Source organism: Phaenicophaeus curvirostris, chromosome 11 (assembly GCF_032191515.1).
Source record: "Phaenicophaeus curvirostris isolate KB17595 chromosome 11, BPBGC_Pcur_1.0, whole genome shotgun sequence".
Classification (NCBI taxonomy): Eukaryota; Metazoa; Chordata; class Aves; order Cuculiformes; family Cuculidae; genus Phaenicophaeus; species Phaenicophaeus curvirostris.
Genome location: NC_091402.1, coordinates 18,385,159 through 18,405,752, shown reverse-complemented (window position 1 = coordinate 18,405,752; position 20,594 = coordinate 18,385,159). Strand labels below are relative to the sequence as shown.

Genomic DNA, 20,594 nt, shown 5'->3' with positions numbered 1-20,594 from the left:
TAAAAATTGAACCCTTTATTTTCTTTTACAAAAATACATATTTGCAGTCACGTGATAGTTATCATAGTTGTTACCAGTTTACATGGTTCCAAGAAACTACACAGTGCTCCAAGTTAAATATTTGAGATAATTTATATAAGAATGACCACTTCTTAATTTCTGGATTAGAAATGCAATTCATCAGGCTGTGCAAAAAAAAACAGATTTGGAAGTTAGAAATTAATGCTGAAATGTAGTTAAAGTAACACAACAGATACATTAAACTTTTGGTCATGAGTTATTGTATACAAACTATAACAGTATTAAAATACATATTTTCATAAAAATACCATTGTGACACTTCGTATCTAAATAAGACATTTTTAGAAAGATGGTATGAAATACTTGTCATACAAAAGCATATTCTTATAGTGGGATTATGTCATAAGATTTTAAAAATTCTATCCAAGCACTCAAAAGCAGATTATTAATTTTTTTTTATAACTGATCATGATCCACTTGTCACATAACAGTGTATGCTGTGTGTACACTATAGTGTGATGTTTATTCTACTTGAAACTAGTCAACGTACAAAACTGCCTGTGGAGCAGCTGAGTTCTTAAGTACCACCGAAACTTGTTCAAGAAGATAAACATCACATCCTTGTTGCTTAATATGCAAGAGGAAATTCATCTTCATGCAAGTCTGCTATGTGCATATACTGAGAATAATATCATGCTACAATCTTTCCTTGCCACAGTTTGACCTTACCATAGGCTTTTTTTTCAGCTGAGGCTAACATCATTTCCCTCCAGTGCCATCACCCTACTGGTATAAGTAAAAAAATAAAGTAAAAAAAATATATAAAAATTTAAACAGGAGCTGACTGCTGCGATGTCCAACCAAAACAGGTTGTGCATCAGCTAACTATTGAAATCGCTGATTTTAAAATCCATATTAGAACACCACTGTGTTCATTTACTGTGATGAATCTCTCATATTTACATTTACACTAGTGATCCTCTTTAAATCCTGAATGTCAGAAGTTTAAAATCAATAATTCATATGCAATGACTTTACATATAAGGCACGTGAGTAAGAGCACCCTAATCAACTGACACTGAATGGAGGAGCCTTCTCTTGAGGGAATTTGTCAGCTGCCTTCTCTTCTTTGAAGACGCTAAATAAATACAGTTTTGGAAAGATGGTGAGGAGGAGAAAGGAAAAAAGTTAAGAACCGATCTGATTATTTCTGCTGTCCCTGAAACAGTTCTGAAACCAATGATTTGCCAGTAAAATACTTCAACCGTAATGCCCTCTGACCGAGTCAGATAGTATGCCAGTTGGGCTTATTACTAGATGAAAACTAAAAGAAAAAAAAAGAAAAGCAATCAGATACTACATCAACAGGACAGTACAGGATCAATATTGCTTAGCCCTGAGTTAACAGGATTGGGTGTAGCAGCACCAATTAGAAGACATTCTGCAATGCCAGCACTGCGCTGTGGGCCTACACTGTGGCCTAGTTTCATTTGCCCACAGATTTTTCTTTAAGAGCACTTGTTTCAAACATTGTTAGACACAGGAATCCCTTTACTTGCATTGGTATTTAAGTGGAAAAAACAGTGAAAATAGTATAGTGGCCTATACCGTTCATACAGTCTATTTGTAGTGTTAATACACCATTTCGAGCTGTGTTCCCAAGTTGGTAAAGCCACTGCCTTCTGTGAAACCGCGTCTGCCTTTCATTTTTTTCACAAAAGCCCAGTGGAAATCATGTTGTGCCAGTTTTGAGCAAGATGTCCTGCAGGTCATCTGGAAGTGCTAGTATGATATCATTGATGTGCGCCTGCAGCTTTTTCAGTGTGTCAGTTTTCACAGGAAGCTGCTCTCTGTCAGCCTGCAACTGCAGAGGTACAATAAAACATGATTTCTGCTAAAAATACAAGACATACCAAAGTGACATAGTAGTGAATCTGGGAAACAAGTTCCTCATTTGCTGACTGATTCGGAATTTGGAGAACAGCAGCTTTCCTCAACAACCACACAACAGCATGAGCTAACACAACAAAGTCTGGTTTTCTGCTCCCTTGAGGATTCAGCCTTGCTCCTGCTCACATCAGTCACAAAGTTCCAACTAGTTTTGAACAAACAAGGCCAGAGCGATGCTTCCAACATAGCAGGACGATGCTGGGAAGCTCATTAACTCTTTGGTCATAGCTGAAATGCAGTGTTTTTGTTTTAAAAACCTGGGTGACTGATTTCTTGAGCTACCTGGATCTTAAAGAATATTTTCATTTAAGTGCCTGTCAACACAACTATATAATACTTTCACCTAGTTAAGGTAGACAAATTTGAGCCACACTCAGCTCAGTTACCTACCAGTTTATTCTTTAACTTTAAGACAAGATCCACCGTTTCTACTTCACTATGCTTCTGACTCCAGAAAACCAAGTTCTAAAAGAATAAAGATTAAGCATTAAAATACTTATGGCAACAGAGAGAATTTTCAAAACTAATATTTACACCTGCTGTTCTGAATGGGTCTTCTCCTTTTCCTTATTCCCATGCCATTTACTAAACTCATTTTACTCACGCATTCTCTACTGTGAACTGCAAATTCTGCTTTATTTGCATGTTTGCTTAGGACTTAGCAAAACAGGAGGACGGAACACAAACACCAGACAAACAAGTAAAAGAAAAAAATCATGCCAAACAGGAATAGTTTCAAAAATAGCATCTACAATACAAAACGGCAGTGAATCAGAACTGCTAGCAAAATGAAATGTTAAGATAGTGCCAGTGCACTTCTTGTTTGTAGGGCATTAAAGGAGATCACATAGTTGATAACTAGTAAAATACATTCATTAAGTGAATTTTCTTATGGACATTCTATTCCCCTGCCCCTTTATGATTCACCTCATGTACAGAAAGATGATGAAAAGAAAAAGCTAATAAGGAGCAGAGTCAGTAATAAATCTGTGACATGCGCCCTTTCCTTTAGGGTAAGACAATGTCAGATAGAGATGGATGGATCCTAAGTGATTTAACTGACCTAGCTGTTGCCCTGCAAAATACTTGGGCTGCTCTGTTTGAACAATATGTTTAGGTCCCTGCAATGCACTGTTTGGGAATTGACAAGGCAAGGGATAAAAACCAATGGGTTTTTGTTAAATAACCAATTTTTCTGTTTGTTTTAAAGCTGTGGTGTTCTGGTTTTTTTTGTTCTTCCCATTTCCTCTTTAGCTATACCATCTCTTCTCCTCTTGCAATAACTTTATCAGTTGGTCCAACTCAAATTACACTGATAACCACTTCAGCTTCTTAAGTAAGGAATGAATCTTAATGTTGCAGATTCATTTATGTGTCATTTTGTTATTTATCAATAAACAGATTTCAATTCTCAGCTTCCAATTACTATGGAGCAGTTGTAGGCTTAATTACTGTCCACGTTTAATTAGCTGTCATTTTCCTATGGTACTCGCTGAGTTTATATCTTCAAAGCTACAAACTATATCACAACTTAAAAATGTGTTGGAAAGCCAAGGAAGGAGGCTGAGTAAAATAATGTTATCAATTAAGAGAAAAGACCTTTTTCTGGGTGGGAAGAGAGGGAAGGGAGATATTCAGTTTCAAAATGCACAATGAAAAAGGAATAAAGATACATTTTACAAATGGAAACAGTCATTATAAAAATAAGTGATCTGTATTTCATGTTGTTCTCCTTTGCTATGTCAGTTCTAGCTTGTACTTCAGGAACAAATTTATGTTTTGCTAGATCAGACTGGATAAAATTGTCAACATTCTTATGTTCAACCAATGAAAACAGCACAAGTAAAACTGACTTGAGGGAGAATATATTTTTATTACACGATGATTAATATTAAACATAAAGCAAATATTTTCCTAACCTCATTACAGAGTGCTTCTAAATGAAGGGCCTCCAACTTCTGTGTGATTTCTTTCTGCCGGCTCCTAAACCAACCGTCAAAGTTGGGCGACTTCAAAAAATGTCTGGTAAAACACCAAAGCAAAACACATTTTATATTTTAATTGCAATTTTAATAACACACTGTTCTCCGCATCATCAAATGTAAAGTAATTATGTTTCAGGTTGAAGAAGGTATTAGAACCTTTTCTCTGCTTACTTTCAAAAAACAGTATTCTGAAGAGGAGCATAACAGGTGCTGCTATTAATCAAGGGAAGGATAAAGAAAATGTAAAGAAAGACGATAAAGATGAGGAGTTTTGTCAGGGAAAAAAAGCAAGACTCGGTTTGAATTACTGTCATTTTTATCTTTGTGTTTGGTTGGAAGGAGGAATTAAGTTAGAACCAGAAATGAACCCACAATACTGGTATGCATTGGTAGCATCTTACAAATACTAATAACATGGTAAGAAGAAACAGAATTAAGCAAGTAAAGTACACCAAGAACTATCAATTGCTATTAAAGCATATATTCTAAAAGTAACTCTTACTCAAATCAATACTGATAATAGGTTTGCTCAGGAAAAGAGTATTTGTATTACTGATTTGTCTCCATTTTAGAAGTTAATTTTTTATGCCGATAAAAGAAATTACCTGTAAAGTCCTATCCAGTCTCCCTTTAAACCTGATGTGAGCTGTGGTCCTGCTTTTTCCAGTGTCTTCATGAACTCATCCTGGCTAAACTGCCTCAGCTGTGGTGGACTCTGGAAATAAATTAAATAAATCATTAACATACCATAACTGTTTTCTCTATCTAATCACTGTTTCCAGCTCATTCAAATTACATTTCCATACCTTCCATGGGGATATGCATTTCTGCAAAGGCATTAGGCTTGCCACATAACGTTCCTAGGGAAAGGAAAGGAAAAAAGAAAGGTTGTTCGCATAACCAGTACTGAAGATACAGAGTCCACGTGTATGTTTGCTTATCACTTGTGGCCACAGCATGTTTCTCACTTAAGTATTGGTACAGGGTGGGGTCATGCATAGTTACCACATGAGAGCACAAGGAACAGCCTATCTAATGCCATTTGTATTTCCTGACTACAGAACTTTATGCCCGCAAAACTTAAGGACACGAGGGAAAGAAGGACAAGATTCAAGAAGGATGTGGTATATATGGATCCTGAAGTCCAGTATGGATTATTCAGTCCACTGAATAATCTCTCTTGTCTTCAGTGACAGTCTACAAGCACCCCCATATCATGGGTGATTGCAAATAGTAATCCCACTTTATATCAAGTATATGGAAGTGATTTTCAGAGTCTGTCATACAAATATTAAATAAGAAAGCTCAGGAGGGACTTTTTACAAGGGCAGGTAGTGATAGGATGAGGAGGAAGATTTAGATTAGGTATTATGAAGAAATTTTTTATGATGAGGGCAGGGAGGCCCTGGCTCAGGCTGCCCAGGGAAGCTGTGGCTGCCCCATCCCTGGAGGTGTTCAGGCTGGATAGGGCTTTGAGCAGCCTGGTCTGGCTGGAGGCATCCCTGCCCATGGCAGGGGCTGGAACTGGATGGGCTTTAAGGTCTCTTCCAACCCAAACCATTCTATGAATCTGTAAGAACTAACCAACAAAATGCTGTATAAGCTGTGGGCATCCCTGCAATGCTTGGCAAAGGCACAGCTAGAGCCCCAGTGGGCTCTCTCAGCTAAGAGTAATGCAGATGTTTCTCAGCAAGGCCACTGCTGAAGCTCGAGGCCTGACAACTGGAAGTAGCTCCACCTTGTCAGCTCACACAAGCACACCAGTAAAACCTGCTATACATTTTGAAAGTGTTTGTACATGAATGACCATATATTTTCATCTGTGATCATAATCAGCTTGATAACATGAAAATTCTACTTCTATCTAGAGTCACCTGAGGCACCCAGTACCTATTGCTGCTAAGGTTTGTTCCTCCTCAGGTGCAGGACTTGGCACTTCTGTTTGCTGAACTGCATGAGCTTCCCCTCAGCCCATTTCTCCAGCCTCTCGAGGTCCCTCCAAACAACAGGATGACCCTCTGATTTATCAGTCGCTCCTCCCAGTTTTGCACCATCAGCAAACCTGCTGAGGGTAGTGCCCCATCATCCAGAGCACTAAGGAAGACGCTGAACAGCACTGGGCCCAGTGCTGACCCCAGGGGTTACACTGCTGGTTACTGGAGAGTTACTGGAGGTTCAGTCAGGCTAATGCAAAACCAGCTACTCCATATTACACATGTTAAAAAAAAACCCTTAGACCAAGAACTCACTAATGGAATAATAAAACTTTCTGTCAATTCCAAAAAATACCGCCGAAGAATCACACTCTGGGCTTCTGTAGGACGTTTCTGTTGTACACCCTTAAGAAAAAAGAAGTAAAATATCACTATAAGTCTGTTATCCAAAACATCTAAATAGTTGTGGGTTTTTCTAAGAAAATTTATTCCAGTGTTTCTGCATTCATTTGCCATAAGCTTACACGCAGCACTCCCTATCCTGAACCATGAAAGGAAAGCAATTACATCAAGACCATTTGCTCAGATATTCATCCCTTCAATTACTCACTTTTTTACTTGAGAAAAAACTCAAGGAAAGCAATATTTCTATAAGCAAACTTATGCAAATCAGATCAAGTTTGGAAGCTCTGATTCTTACACACCTCGTGCATGAGATTTCTAGACCAAAGAGACTAGAGGGGGACACCAGAGGGTGTAAAACCCAAACCAGATGAACTGATCAATCACTTAAATTCTCTAAATTATTAAGCCGTTCATATCAATATATAAACTGCTGAAAAGGCAGCAGCCCTTCTTCTACAAACGTGGGTGTACATCCATCTATTCAGTTATGAACTGGGAATCAGAATCCAGTTTCACTTCCATTACAGAGAGCTCAGCCCTAAATGAAAACGCCATACAACAGTACACAGAACGTTAAGAGGAGGCTTGCAGTATTACCTTCTGTAACTGTTTAACGATTTCTTCATCTTTGTTCAAGTATGGCTTGTAAGATGTATAAACACCTAAAGAAAAAAAGCAGCCCACAGTGAAAGGAAATATGGGGTAGGCTTTTTATAATTAAAATACTGGTAATTTAACTCTGAAGCAACTTATTACCAGGTTTGGAGTCCAAAGTTTTTAGGTTCTTCAGTTTTTTCACTTTCACCTGCTTTGGAACTTCACCTGCCAAAACATTTAAAGCCACCTTACTTGAAATCTCCTTCCCTGTTACTGGATACTACAGTTCACGTGCTCTGTCATGCTGAGTTTTAGAATAGGTACTGTAATTTAGAAGACTATCTAATATTGGAAGAAGCATTAGAGACACCAACAAGCATCCCAGTATGTATCCAGAAACATCCATAACAGCATACAGGCTTTCCACTTTATAGAATGGTTCCCTATTGAAAAGAAAAATCACTACTAAACCAAAGAAAAAGGACAACCTTCTGCATCAAAGCAGCCAAAGAAAAATACTGACTATACATCAGTGAATGACTGTTTCATTAATTTAAAATGTTATTCCATCTTCCTTTATTCCCCTTAGGGTAGATGCTTTCAGGAACAAATATTTATTACCCTGGCCAAAATAAAAACTGTATATAAGAAATTAAAACAGCAGCCATGGACTAAGCATTGTAAGAGAATTAATTCATGTCTCCTTTTCCATTGGTCAAACTTGAGTTTTGTTGTTTTATTTTTTCACACATATTCTTCTCTAGCCAGAAGATTCTAAACTCTGTTAAGAATATTGCAGCCTCAGCTGAAATTCTCTGTTAAATCTAGTTGTATGCTCGATGCCAGAAAAGATAATGGCATAAATTGCTATTGAAACTGCAAACTGGGAAGAAAAGGAAAGTAACAAAAACCAACCAACAAACAAACAAAAAAATCACAAACCTTCTCTTTGTCCCCAAAGAGATAAAATTTACATAGTTAAAGGCAGATCAGACACATTCCAGAACTTCCTGACTAAGCATTTCACATGGCTGCAGCAGAACTTTAGAATTCCATAGTTGAAACTGCACAGTAAACGTGAAGGCGACCTGTAAATATGGCTTTGCAGAGGTTAAATTAAGATGCCGTTTTCCAAACCTTAACTACCCCGCAGCTCGCTAACTCCTCCCCACACAACCCCAAGTCCCACAGGAATTCTGAAGCATGGACAGGCATTCATACTTTAAAGTGAAGCAAAACCTTGCCTTGTTATATTGAACACAGTATGTAATCCTTAATTAGTACTCAGGAATTGAACGTGTCATATTTTATGTAAGTGAATTTCATGGTGTATTATCCCAACCGGACATTTATGCATTCACACTTGTGGAACCAAACAGTAAACCTGTCACAGCAGAAGCTGCATTCAGGAATTTCACATAATTATTTAAGTACTGCAGTATCTTATTACAGGCTAACAACTAGCTTGCTATGCAAAGATTACATTAAAATTCTACTCGATGATGTAAGGAAATAACCTACTTGAACAATTAATAATGCCTGGAATCTTGCCAGATTAGAACTATTATAAAAATACTGTCAACAACAACTTTTTATATTATTGTAACATTCAAATTTGGCTTTCACATGGGTTTTACTTTCTGTGCACTGGCTACAACTGATTTATTATGTTCTACTCATCCTAAAATTAACATCAGTAATAAGTGGTGTTTCTTATTTTCATATATTACTGGCAGAGATACAAAAACTGTATTATGCAAAAGGTAAAACATTATCTCTAAGGAATATTACCACCTTTTGCATTTAATATATGACATTGGGCAATGCAAGACAAAGCTCTCAAGAGTCTAATTGCACTTGACAGATTTACATCCATGAGAACTTGGTTAGTATTAAACTAAATAAATTGAACCAAATTACCTATATTTGTAAACAACTAAGCACACAGATCTTGCCACATATGACTGCAGAAGATTTCTGTATTTACCTGGAAGTTTGATATCTCCAATTCGGATAATGTGAGGCCAGTGTTGAAGTGTTTTAGCAAAAAAGGGATTCGTCACCCCCAGAATGACAGATGGCCTAGGAAAATAATGACAATGTTTAAAATATGACAGTAAGGGCTTCTGTCTTAATGAATGCAAAAAGTCAGCCTTAATTCTCAACTTCAAATTATTTTCCTTTTGTATTTACGAATTACGTTTTAAGTTGCATGTAAGAGCACAGTAAGTTTATCAAAGTCTTTTAAGTTATAGAAAATAGCAAGAGAAATGTACCTTAAGACTAGAGAATAAAAGCAACATCACTGGCTGAGACACACAGCTAAATTCTGCCCATTTGCAATGATGAGACCAGGCTATTATCCAATTCATTATCTCGCAACTCGTCAGATTTTCTGACTACTCTGTGCCTCAAATCTAGCTTTGAGGATGCACAGCGGCATCCAGAGAACAGGAGGCAGTAAGAACACAGGGCTACAGAGTTTGGGATTTACAGCACTAATATCACAAACTATCAATGTATTTTCCGGCATAGTGGCTGCCCTTCACTCTACAAAATGTAAGCTAAGGAGAGAGTCTAACTGCAAACCTCACTGGAACTGCCGTATTACAAACAGGTTATTTCCTCTGATTGGTTATAAGAAATCCCAGACATCAGCACTTTCCATACACCTTACGTCTCCTGTTTCTGAAAACAAGGCGAGGAAGTTACACACACACGGGTAGCGAATAGTGAGGAATGTTCTTTCACTGCTACTGGTGATACGATAGCAAGACTTAGTAAGCTGCTCGGTTACTTTATATTTACCAGAACCAATTCTGATTTTAAATGACTGAAGTAATTTCTGAAAAGGCACGATAAATCAAAATATCAAGATGAAAAATACTTCTTGCTCCCCTGTCACTAAAAGTAACGCAATTCTGCATCGTCTGGATGTCTCCTGCTCTTAAAGCCACTGCTTTAAAAGCCTATTTCCAGTCTTTCCAATTTTATTGTTTTCCTCAAGAAAGCCAGAGCAATTCTAACTCTATTTCAAATACTACAGTACACACCAAACAACCTTTCTATTTTGCTACAGAGGAACACATGCAATTTTAAACACGGGTTACTGAAGTTTAACCAAATCCTTCATGGAATTATTTTTAGAAATTAAATTATGGATTGCATAACCATTCCCACGGAATACAAACTGAAACATAATGTCTCTGTTTGTGTGTTTTTCCACTGCTGTATCTCTGGCAATATTTTTACTGAGAAGAAAAATACAGTAAAAGAACAATCAACCAAACAAAAACTCCAATACAACAACCACCGCCTGTTCAAATGTTAGGAAAAAAATGTTTATAAAAAAGATCGGTGACCCTGACACACGCAATCCATTCCTAAATCAAGTGGCATTTAAATAACATATAACTACTGTACTCTGTAAGATAAATCTTGTAAGGAAGGAGTTCAAACGTATTCTTTAATGATAGAAATTCATAACAGTTAAACAGTATTTTAAAACAGATTTGTGGTTACGAGTGATTGAGCAACACCTTCACAAAGAAGTCTGATTTACTTACGGGGCTTGTGTGCGAGTTGTATATTCTTTGAATTCACTGTCATGTATGGTAAAGTACGGCCTGAAATCACTGCAGTATTTCAACGGTGAAATACAACTGCAAGGTAGAAAGAGGATAAGCTTATTGTTCGTGAGCAGTACAGAATTTCACAAAAGAAACAAGCAAATAGAATTGTCAATGTTTTTTTATATTCAGATCTAATGAAGTTTCACTCCGCTGCAATCTACAGTCACTCACTTGGTCATTAGTTAGGAAGCTCCACTACATTTACCTAATGAGTGCCAACACGGTTTCTGAAGATTCTGATGGTGATGGTGCCATCACAACAAGTGGTTCTCCTAGCAGTACTAGCTCCCAAAGCATCTGGATGTGAAAGAACACTGGACAGAAACACCTAAAACCAGATCAAAGTCTTTTAATACAATTAAGATAACCAGAAGACGTAAGTATTTGATTAAGAACTGGATAAAAAGGAAGCTTGCAGTAGTATTTAACAGTAACTTGAAAAATATAAAACGATATTATAAAAGGAAGCATTTCATAAACTTGCATATTTATTGTAGTCTCAGCCAGCACATTGTCTGAACAGAGTTTTGGCCATCCTTACAGAAAAAGAATATTAAAACCAATACTACTAAATGTTAGCTTCCAAGTGATGAGACATATTATGGAACTGCCTTAAATCTTTGATTTGTGGGAATTCACAACTAGGAAAACGTCAGCCCAAACGCCTACCTGAAAAGATCTACTTCATGAACAGTTGGTAAAGCCATGGAGATCTGAGCGTCTGCCTGAAAGACATCGCAATGCTTGGTTTTTAGTCATCAGAATACCTAGGTGTTAAATAAAAGTTTCCCTTAAATGCTTACAGACAACAGATAGTAGATCACCTAATTATTTACCACCAACCCCCCAACACTCACCACTCAGGCATGCAACTTTCAGTCCAGAAAAGACACAGAATATTGCAGCGGCACGTGAAGGCAGACAGATTTGTTTTATATCCATCTCCTATGACCGAAGATTTTTAATTTGATTTTTATTCTCAAAAAAACCCTAGTTTAGCACAGGAATTTAGCTTTGTCTCAGGGTTATACACAATAGAAATATCTAATCTCTACCTGGAGCATATTCTGTACTATCGGCGTTGTTCCAGGCTTGTCCCGATATGTTGGAATCCGCAACTTGGAAAGAAAAAGACAGACAGGCTTTTTTACCTTGTATCAAATTTAGAGACTTAAAATGCTGGTTTACAGGCAAGATGTAACATTTGAAGAGGACTTGATTATGATGCCTAACTTACTCTACAGACCCTCCCGGTAACGATAAATACATAGCTGATGACTACAGATCATTGCCACAGGAATCAATACACAATGCTACAAAGCACCGCGTTGCAAACCGATTACTAGAATATGAAAACAATACTTGATTTTAAAAAGATCATGGATAAGACTAGTCACAGCCACTACATTAGTTTCAATAAAAATACACTTACACGTGGGAGAGAACAGTCTGAAGTAAGATTAGGAGGTTCTAAAGTGATACAGAATTACTTATAAAAAAAATCCTCATCTAAAACACCAGACATCCTGGCAGGCATGAGGCAAAATGTAAATATACTGAATAACAAACATATTTTTCTGACCTCACAGTCAGAAACATACATACTGAGTACAACAAAATTAAAAATTTTGGAAGCTGGTGTGCACATATGGATGTGACTTATACACTAGGGTTAAAACTGACTGCCCAAACAGTGTTTAAAAAAAAAGAGGGGACAATACCACTGAAGATGGTCAATGAGGCTTCATTCAGTTTAGGACAAGCATTACCAATGAGATAAATGCAGGCAATATCTAAACAAGACATATCAGACACTCATCATCATCATCCAGCATCAAGAACACTGCTCTAACGAATCTGTGCTTGCTTCAGGAGCGTCTCCTCCTTCTCCCTGGTGATGAACGTGCATCTAAGCATAAACTTGGGAGTATCTACTAAATACGTACTTCCAACTGTAACCTCTGGATCCATCATATCCATTTAACTGCACTTCATATGAAGATGCTATGGCTCCCAGAGGCCCATTTCCTAGCTACCATTTAACCTCTACAGTTCCTCCCCATGCACTAGATATAACTTCTCTACCAGCTTTCTTCGGATGTGTTTCACTTTCATTAAAAATTATCAACAGACCATGAAAGTAATTTCTGGTGCGTGGGACAAAAAAAGATTTTTACTTGTCAAACTTCAGGAATAAGAAAGATTATCATTAACATATTTAATTTGCTTGACTGGAACTTAACTCTCAGTATTCTGAAGTGTTACTTGATATTTGATTTGACAAATACAATCAGCATTAAAGTCTCCTAGAACACATATCCGGAAGCATAATTAAGACATTGTAATTAGTACTTGCACAGAAACACCTCTTTTCAAAATCTTAAGAAATTACATATTAACTCATGCACCATAGAAGATTCTTCTCTCCTCCCCTCAATCAAGGGACCTAATCAAGATCTCCCAGACCTTCACTCTGAGTGAAGAACACATCAATTCTTGTTCTGAAGTATGAGACGCTGAAAACAAGGCAAACAACAGAGAGTACCTAGACAGTAAAGTGAGGGGAAAACACCTTCAGAGAAAAATAAACGCAAGAGTATTTACCTTCATTATAATACCCATAATAGGCAAATGCAGTATTTTCCCTGGAATTGGTGGTGGCCAACGATCAACATCACTACAAACTTAAAGAAAAAAAGAGTATAAGTGGATCTAGGTTATATATGCAAGAACCCGTGATATTGTAGTCGTCCTTGTCCACGCTGCCATTTTAAACTAGTGCCGATAGCCCATGAATTCTACTTATATCTTTATCACCCTAAAGAAGTTTTACGGCCTTTTGACATTCTTAATGTATTGTTTCATTAGAACTATAAGCTTTTCATTTCAAGAAAACAGTATCCTCTTGTCTTCCGTCGTCACACCTATTCCTCAACTAATTGCAAGTCATGTTACATGAGACACCATGAAAGTACATATTAAGAAACTTCACAGAGAACACAAACATAGATGTACATTAGCTACTGTAGAACAGATAAACACAAGTAGTTGGGGGAAAAACTAGCTTTGTATCTTGGCTAGGATGTTTTTCATCATTTTGTTGCAAACAGTTATGAATATAATTACTAATTCTAGTGGTTTCTACAGATCTTATTTTGTTCATGACACAACCTGTCAAAAAACCCTGTTTATCTACACGTGATTAAAAATTACAATTCCTTCATCAAGAATGTTTGCCACAAATTGTTGCTCAGTGAAAGCACAAAGACACAGATGTGGTATAGGGCACAGTACAAAACAACACAGCACTTCAAGGCAAATAGCAAATAACTTTCCTGTTTTGCCTTCTCTGGCTCTTCAAGTTCTACAGTAAGGCTGAAGCTCCTGTTATCAGTGCTGCTTCGCTGCTTTTTCTCTTTGGTCAAAACAAAACTCTCAAAAAAAAAAACCCCTGACTCAAGATGATGTTTGCACAGTTGCTTAACAGAAGTTCTCAGGATGTCCCTAAAGACGCAATTTGTGAAGAGTGCAGATTAAAAACTGCCATCAGCTACTTCTGCTGAACAGCTGTCCTGAAACATAAAAGAAAATCCTACATAGTTTTTTTTTGAGGGGGAGCTATAACTCCCATGGATGATCCAAAATTAGAATCATAGGTTGGAAAAGACCTTTAAGATCATCAAGTTCAACCACAAATGAGCTCTGTTCAATGATCTAGTAATCAAGCCAATTTGCTAAAATTTCAACCCTCTGCCCTGCAAGAAGGCAGAAATGCAAACTAGAACGTTGGCATTTGTTATTTCTCCAAAAAGACTTATGTGTTATTATAGGACCTCTTCCAGAATGAAATAGTGCCACTACCTGCTTCCAGGAAAGCTTCACTTTTCTCAAAATATTCTGGTGCTATTTGCTTAAGCATGGTGCGGAAGAGATGGACATAAGGCAGTTTGCTGATGAGGACCAGTGACTGGAACAGAGAGCAACAAAACAAAGGTATTATTTTAAATTAGCCCCCTCCCCAAGTTTGATCACAGTTCTACTCATCACCCTCAGAGAACAGCAAGTGTGATTTTTCTCACACATGCAAGGCAACCACACGTCTGACCGCAGGCAACTGCACACAAACAACTCCCCAAAGTTCCCAACTTTTAACACACAAAATGTTTTCGTTTGGACAGTGCAGCTGGAAAACAGCACAGCTGACGTGAAATTAGACCAGTTACAGTTTACTGTAAATCAACAAAGAATTTAAGAGATCAACATACTCTTTCTGCTTCTCTGAAGGCACTGAAAACTAATTAACTTCCAAATTAATATTTTTCTAAAAGAACTGAAATTACCTTCTGGAAATAGCCTCTTTTTAGTGATTTATCTCGAACTTGCCTGAAATACACATAACCATAGTAGTATGCTGGATCTTTCTGCAAAAGAAAGGGAAGAATTCAATACAACCGCTTGATATCGTCCATTCTGAAACATTCAATATACATTTTAAAAGCTTATTTCCCTGCAAGCTCCTAAGTTGATTAGCTACAATAAACTAAAAGGATCACTCTGCTTATTGGCTTTTTTTTTTTAAAATAAGCACTTCAAAGGGAAAGCATTAGTGTATGGAAACAGCTCTGCTTTCTGGCTTTACTATTTTTATATCTGCTTTCTCCTGACACATCATGAAAGCTAAAATAGAATTAACTTCCTGAGGAATAAATCAACACTAGCAATTTTGGGAAGTAGCACTAAAAATATTTTAGCTGTTAAAAACCTTAAAGCTCTGACTTGAAAAGATAAAAACTAGTCTTTCAATGTATTAGTTATAAGAGATTCTTGGAATATTAAGAAAGCATACTTTGACATTTCAAAGATAAAACATCAGCTTTATCCATCCTACAAACAGGAATTCAAGTACTTGCCACATAAACAGATCTAAATTGAGTTTGGGAATCAGATGCCCACTTGCATATCCAGCATCCTCAATATTCCACAAGGACACGCTGAAAACAGCTTTCTTGCCACTGCCTCCTCTAATTAACTGCTCCATCTTCAAAAAATTAAGTGTGGAAGCTGAGCAAGACATCTCAACTCTTTTTTTTTTTTTTTAAGTTACAAAGCACTTCACATTTCCAAAAAGGTGAAGTTTTTCACAATTTCATGTACTGGTTTCTAGTCAGAAACCAAATAGGTCTTGTCATCATCAATTTAATTCCTTGCGGTCCAAAACACACAGCACTAAAGTTTAAAGAACAGTTCACAAAACTAATTATTAGTTAATTACATAATAATGATACACCACAAAACTGAGCTGTGCCTTTCAGGACATCCAGTTCAGATGCATTTTCAAGCATTAAATTTAAATGTGAAGACCCATGAATTAACACTTCCCAGAAGAAATTAACTTCATTGTTTTTTTCATTTCCAACCTTTAGGTAAACCGGTAGATCTCTATCCAATCGGTCCAGAAAACAACACAACGAGACTTTCCTTCCAGAAGACCGTCGAAATCTAAAACAAAATTGTGTGTCCCCAAGACAACCTGCACAGGGGGGAAGACATAAACAACAAACATACAGAATTCTGAGTTTGAGCCTTGTTTAATATGAGGACTTGTCTATGGCCAAACAGGCAAAACAGTTTTGGTTCGCCTATGTTGCACTATCGTGCCCTGCTATTGCAACCATTTCTATATTTATGGTTTCTTTATAACTGAATAATTTGGCATCTTTGGCAACAATAAACAGCCTACCTTCAAAAAGAAGCAATAAACTCCACTCTGCCTCACAGTGACTTTATTAGGCTGTCGTGTCCTTCCACAGCTCTCCTACTGGCTGACCTCCTACTGGTATTACACACCTTACTGGTCTGCCTGTATAGCTCTGATTATCTTAACTACACGTCATTTCTCTGCTGAATGACTGCACTTAACCTTGTTTTGACAGCAAACAGTTCATATATAAGTCACACAGTATGCGTGTGTTATGCTGATCTCTTATAATTTCTCTCGCAGGTCTAGGATGCAGTATTTTTGAAAGGTGCAAAACTAACAGCAGAAAAATGAGCAAAACTGAGTAGTACTCCCCAGAAACACTTCCAACGAGTGAAGTTTCCTTTCATTTCTATTAAAATTAATTTCTGAAATAAAAAGGTAATTAAATACATCAATTGTTTGCAGTCTGAAAATTAATTTGGGCTAAGTTGGTATCTTTCTCCAGGTGAAAGAGGGGAAGCGAAACATCAGAACTCGTATCACTGGTACTCCCATGGCTGCACGCATGCTGTTACAAGTGTCGTCTGCTTTTAAAAGTGAAGAAGTTCCAGAAAACCTTCAGTTTAAGTAGAAGCTACATAAGCCGAATAGAATGTGCTGTTCATGGGAGTAGTGATAGGATCTTAAGAAGATGTGCATTACTCACACTAGCAAATCTGTACATAAAAAGTCCCTTTGGAATGCAGCTTTATTAACACGAACAACAATTGAAAGACAACCTCCCGCATCACCAGCCTGTGGTAAGCAGACTGCCTTCACTGTAACAATGTCACGTTCATGTGACTATAAAAACCAACCTACTGTTAAACTTGAAGCTACTGCCATAGCAGTAAGTTTCCAGCTGGCAAAGGGCACTTGCTTCTCCATCACAAATCTAACATTTTGCCAGTGCTTTAGTCTTCCAGCTTTTGGAGGTAATTTGCAAAGACCTTCAGGAAAAAAAATCATGAAGTCCCTCCTGATTACCTGAACTCTTCAGAGCTGCCCTCTCTTACATCAGCCAGCACTAATTGACTGAATGGTAACACAGAGCTCTACCCTACAGATCTGTTCTTCTGACTTAAAAGCTCAATTTCATCATCTTCTCTTTCAGCCACATAGAAATTGCTACAGCAACCACAGCCAGCCCAAAACCTCAGCCGAAATCACCGGCACTGAGCCTGCAGTGTAGGTTAATACTGGAGCGTTCAGAGCATTCACACCCCAGTTTCAGAACCCCCTGAAGTTGCAGCAGTAAATCCACAATGCATCAAAAGTAGCAAAACCTAGTATGATGGGATAACCATCCAATTCACACAGGTAACTAATACAAGTGCTTAGCAATATGGATCATAACATGAAAAAAAACAGAGCACATACCAATAACAAAGCACTAAATATTTGCTCCAACTTTTCATAGCTAAATTCATAGCCACTACAAGCCCTAGAATGATCTGTTTCTAGTTGTAAGAGGAAAAAAAAAAGTGTGATCCTATGATGAAAAAAAAATCCTCTTCCTCTATTTACATACAGGATATAAAGAACAGATAAAATATCTTGATTTTAATGACATTAAGACAAAGTGGAAAAAATAGCCAAGATATTTTCTACAATTACACAAGAGAGCTCACACACATTAAAAGCACACACCTGCATTACCTCTTATCAGGGTTGCTGTGCTGCAGAACAACCAAAAGCACAGAACAAGAGCAGTTACAGGGATAGGTTCTGACTTTTGTAAAGAAATAAATGTGAAAGGAAGTGTCTCTACTTCTGCTAGATCTTTTTGCAGGTGGTCCAAGTCATCAGACACGTGCCTCCAATTTCTCTTTGGCAGCAGAACAGTAGAAGTTTAGATTAAAGAAGAATTTAGCAAGCAGGACCACACACAGCAACAGAAGCATCAAGAATAGAGAAGATATATGATAGTCTAGGTTCTCCCTTCACAACTGTTCTTTCTAAATGCTTTTGAATTTAAAAAGTTTCAGTGTTACGAGTTCAGAAAATAGACATTTACTCCTTTATAAGAAGACGGTTCTATACCCGCTCCATTTGCTTTATTAGACCATCCAAATTCCATGCCTACGCTTCTCTCTCCAATGACAATATAATTATTCTGTTTAAAAGCAAGATTAAGATGTTCATTCTTTACTTTCTAAGTATTCTGAACATCTGCATGCGTTTTATCTGGAAGGTCTTAAACATTCACATTCCTGATATTTCACTTACATAACATAGAGTTCTCTGATCTTGCTCCAGTACAGACAATTACAGTACTACATTTAACCTTCTTTGCAAATTTTTCTTTATTGTAATATTAAGACATTCATATTAGTATTTAATACGAGACCAGAAATGTATACAGTGAAATTCTAACGTAGTGTAGTTGAACAACTGAGGACCAGAGAGTGAAGGAAGCACTTACCTGAATTAGAATCTGGAAAAGACAAATAGCAAATATTGGTTTTCTAAAGGGTGGGGAAAAGAAAAGAGACGTTACATTTCCTGAAATTACTAAACTAAAAGCTAATTATACACCTATACAGGAACCATGGCTTACCTCTTTATCTGTGAGTTTTGAATGTGGAGGATATATTACCTAAAAGAAAAAAAGTATTACTTTATTTGAAAGTAAACTGGGTATGAACAGTAAACTTCTGTTAAATATTTTCATTACACAGTCCTCAAACACCCGCCTAGCCTTAAGCTATTTTCAATAGCAAACTATTAATGTTACGTCTCTGTTCTCATTTTTCATATGCTTTTACGCTAACTTGATCACCCTTCTTTACTAGGTATTTCGGATACCAGTTGGAGACAATATAGATACATTAAAAAATTCAGAGTACCTGAGGTTTTTGGTGCAACAGGTCTCAAAAGGAGAACAAGATTACATGCTTTAGATTTAACTTGTACATACAAAATGCAGTAGATGATTCCACAGAAAGCTAACACCATGTTTTTGTCTGAGATCTGTTGAAATGGATAGCTAGGTGGAAATAATCAAAATCCAACCACAAAACACAGAAAAACTGTAAATTTATTTAATATGTTTTTACAACACAAAAATCAAAAACGATGCAATACCATTTAAGTTATGAAAGCATCACTGTTTAAAGAAACCTGGATTTACAAAATCAGTGATTATGCAAGTGAGTGAGAAAAGAACATACAGGAAAGAGTGGATGTACTTAAATTTCAGCTAAGAAGTTCCTCAAAAAAGCCCTCAGCTAATGAAAGGGGTGGCTAGCTTGTAAGCAAAGGAAATTGAACATAATTGTAAAGATTATGTTTCAAAGAAGGTTTCAGTGTTCTCATAGATGGGAAATCCTCTAAGGGCAAAAGTTCCATGCAAGAACTAACTTAGTCTAGAGTCCTCATATTACCATACTGCTAACATCCAGTTTTGTTCAATAAGATGTAAGTAGACGTATCTCCTGATAACGTAAGTCTCCTGATAATGTAATATATCCACTGGCTGGTCTCTGACTAAGCAAGCTTTCTGTCCCCTGGCCGTGAAGTCCCTGATTCATTTCTTTCCCCGCCCCGTCTTCCATCCAATGATGCCCAGGCATATAACACACTATTAATACAATAAAAGCAAACATATGGATGGAGCACCCGCATACGGTATTTAGTAAACCTATCATTCCAATGCTATCTTATGCTAAACAATACACACAAATGTAACTTTTTCAGGAGATGAATGATGCTGAAATGATCTGTGTCCAGGGAGATGACTAGAGTACAAACCAGACTTGAATTCATCCTCCTGTTCCTCACTAGCCACTTTATCTTCCCAGAAAGCAAAGGAAGAGGAGTAGTGAGTCGTAACTGTTACCTCTACCCTGTCACATCTGCTCACCATTCCTGACCTGCCTGGATGGCAATGTCAGGATGACACGGTGATAACGACAGCAAGCACAGCCCAGGTGAAGTTTTACCGGATTTCACGATGTTCTGAACAGCCTGACTAAAGAAATCCTAATTGAGAAGAGCAGGAACACCATCCCCATGAGCTACCGCTATGCTGGCTGTTCGGCACCAGGTGTCTATCGACAGCGCAAAAGAAAAGAGGGAAAGACGAGATTGTAAAGGAGACACAAAGAAGCTCAATCAGTGGAGACAGTAACTTCCTAGCTTCCAAATATTTGCCTTCATAATTTAAGCGTCCTTTACATGGATTTTATTTCCCCCTAGAAATAATTATCCAACTTGCTGGGCAGGAAACTACCCAAAACTGCCCGATTTGCAGATGAAATAAAATCAACTTAAAAAGTGTGGTTATTGCAGGAAATATAACTTTGCTAACTACTTGGGAACTCTTTCC

At 37.3% G+C, this 20,594-nt stretch overlaps 1 protein-coding gene across 3 annotated transcripts in view; it reads right to left on the bottom strand.

Moving 5' to 3' along the window:
• The window catches only part of DENND6A (DENN domain containing 6A), a 222,241-nt gene continuing 201,647 nt past the window's right edge, over nt 1–20,594 (bottom strand). Inside the window, exons 3-22 of one of the 3 annotated variants that reach the window (XM_069866222.1) lie at nt 18,825–18,863; nt 18,690–18,732; nt 15,942–16,054; nt 14,865–14,945; nt 14,386–14,491; nt 13,129–13,208; nt 11,580–11,642; nt 11,194–11,249; nt 10,730–10,852; nt 10,459–10,554; nt 8,880–8,974; nt 7,052–7,117; nt 6,893–6,957; nt 6,206–6,295; nt 4,763–4,816; nt 4,562–4,671; nt 3,891–3,993; nt 2,362–2,436; nt 1,281–1,345; nt 1–1,159 (exon numbers count right to left, since the gene is read on the bottom strand). In XM_069866222.1, coding sequence (XP_069722323.1) covers nt 1,307–1,345; nt 2,362–2,436; nt 3,891–3,993; nt 4,562–4,671; nt 4,763–4,816; nt 6,206–6,295; nt 6,893–6,957; nt 7,052–7,117; nt 8,880–8,974; nt 10,459–10,554; nt 10,730–10,852; nt 11,194–11,249; nt 11,580–11,642; nt 13,129–13,208; nt 14,386–14,491; nt 14,865–14,945; nt 15,942–16,054; nt 18,690–18,732; nt 18,825–18,863 — 1,497 coding nt within the window. In that variant the 3' untranslated portion in view covers nt 1–1,159; nt 1,281–1,306. Of the gene's footprint in view, nt 1,886–2,361; nt 2,437–3,890; nt 3,994–4,561; nt 4,672–4,762; nt 4,817–6,205; nt 6,296–6,892; nt 6,958–7,051; nt 7,118–8,879; nt 8,975–10,458; nt 10,555–10,729; nt 10,853–11,193; nt 11,250–11,579; nt 11,643–13,128; nt 13,209–14,385; nt 14,492–14,864; nt 14,946–15,941; nt 16,055–18,689; nt 18,733–18,824; nt 18,864–20,594 lie in introns of all 3 variants that reach the window. The other 2 variants (XM_069866220.1, XM_069866221.1) reach the window with 2 other exon arrangements.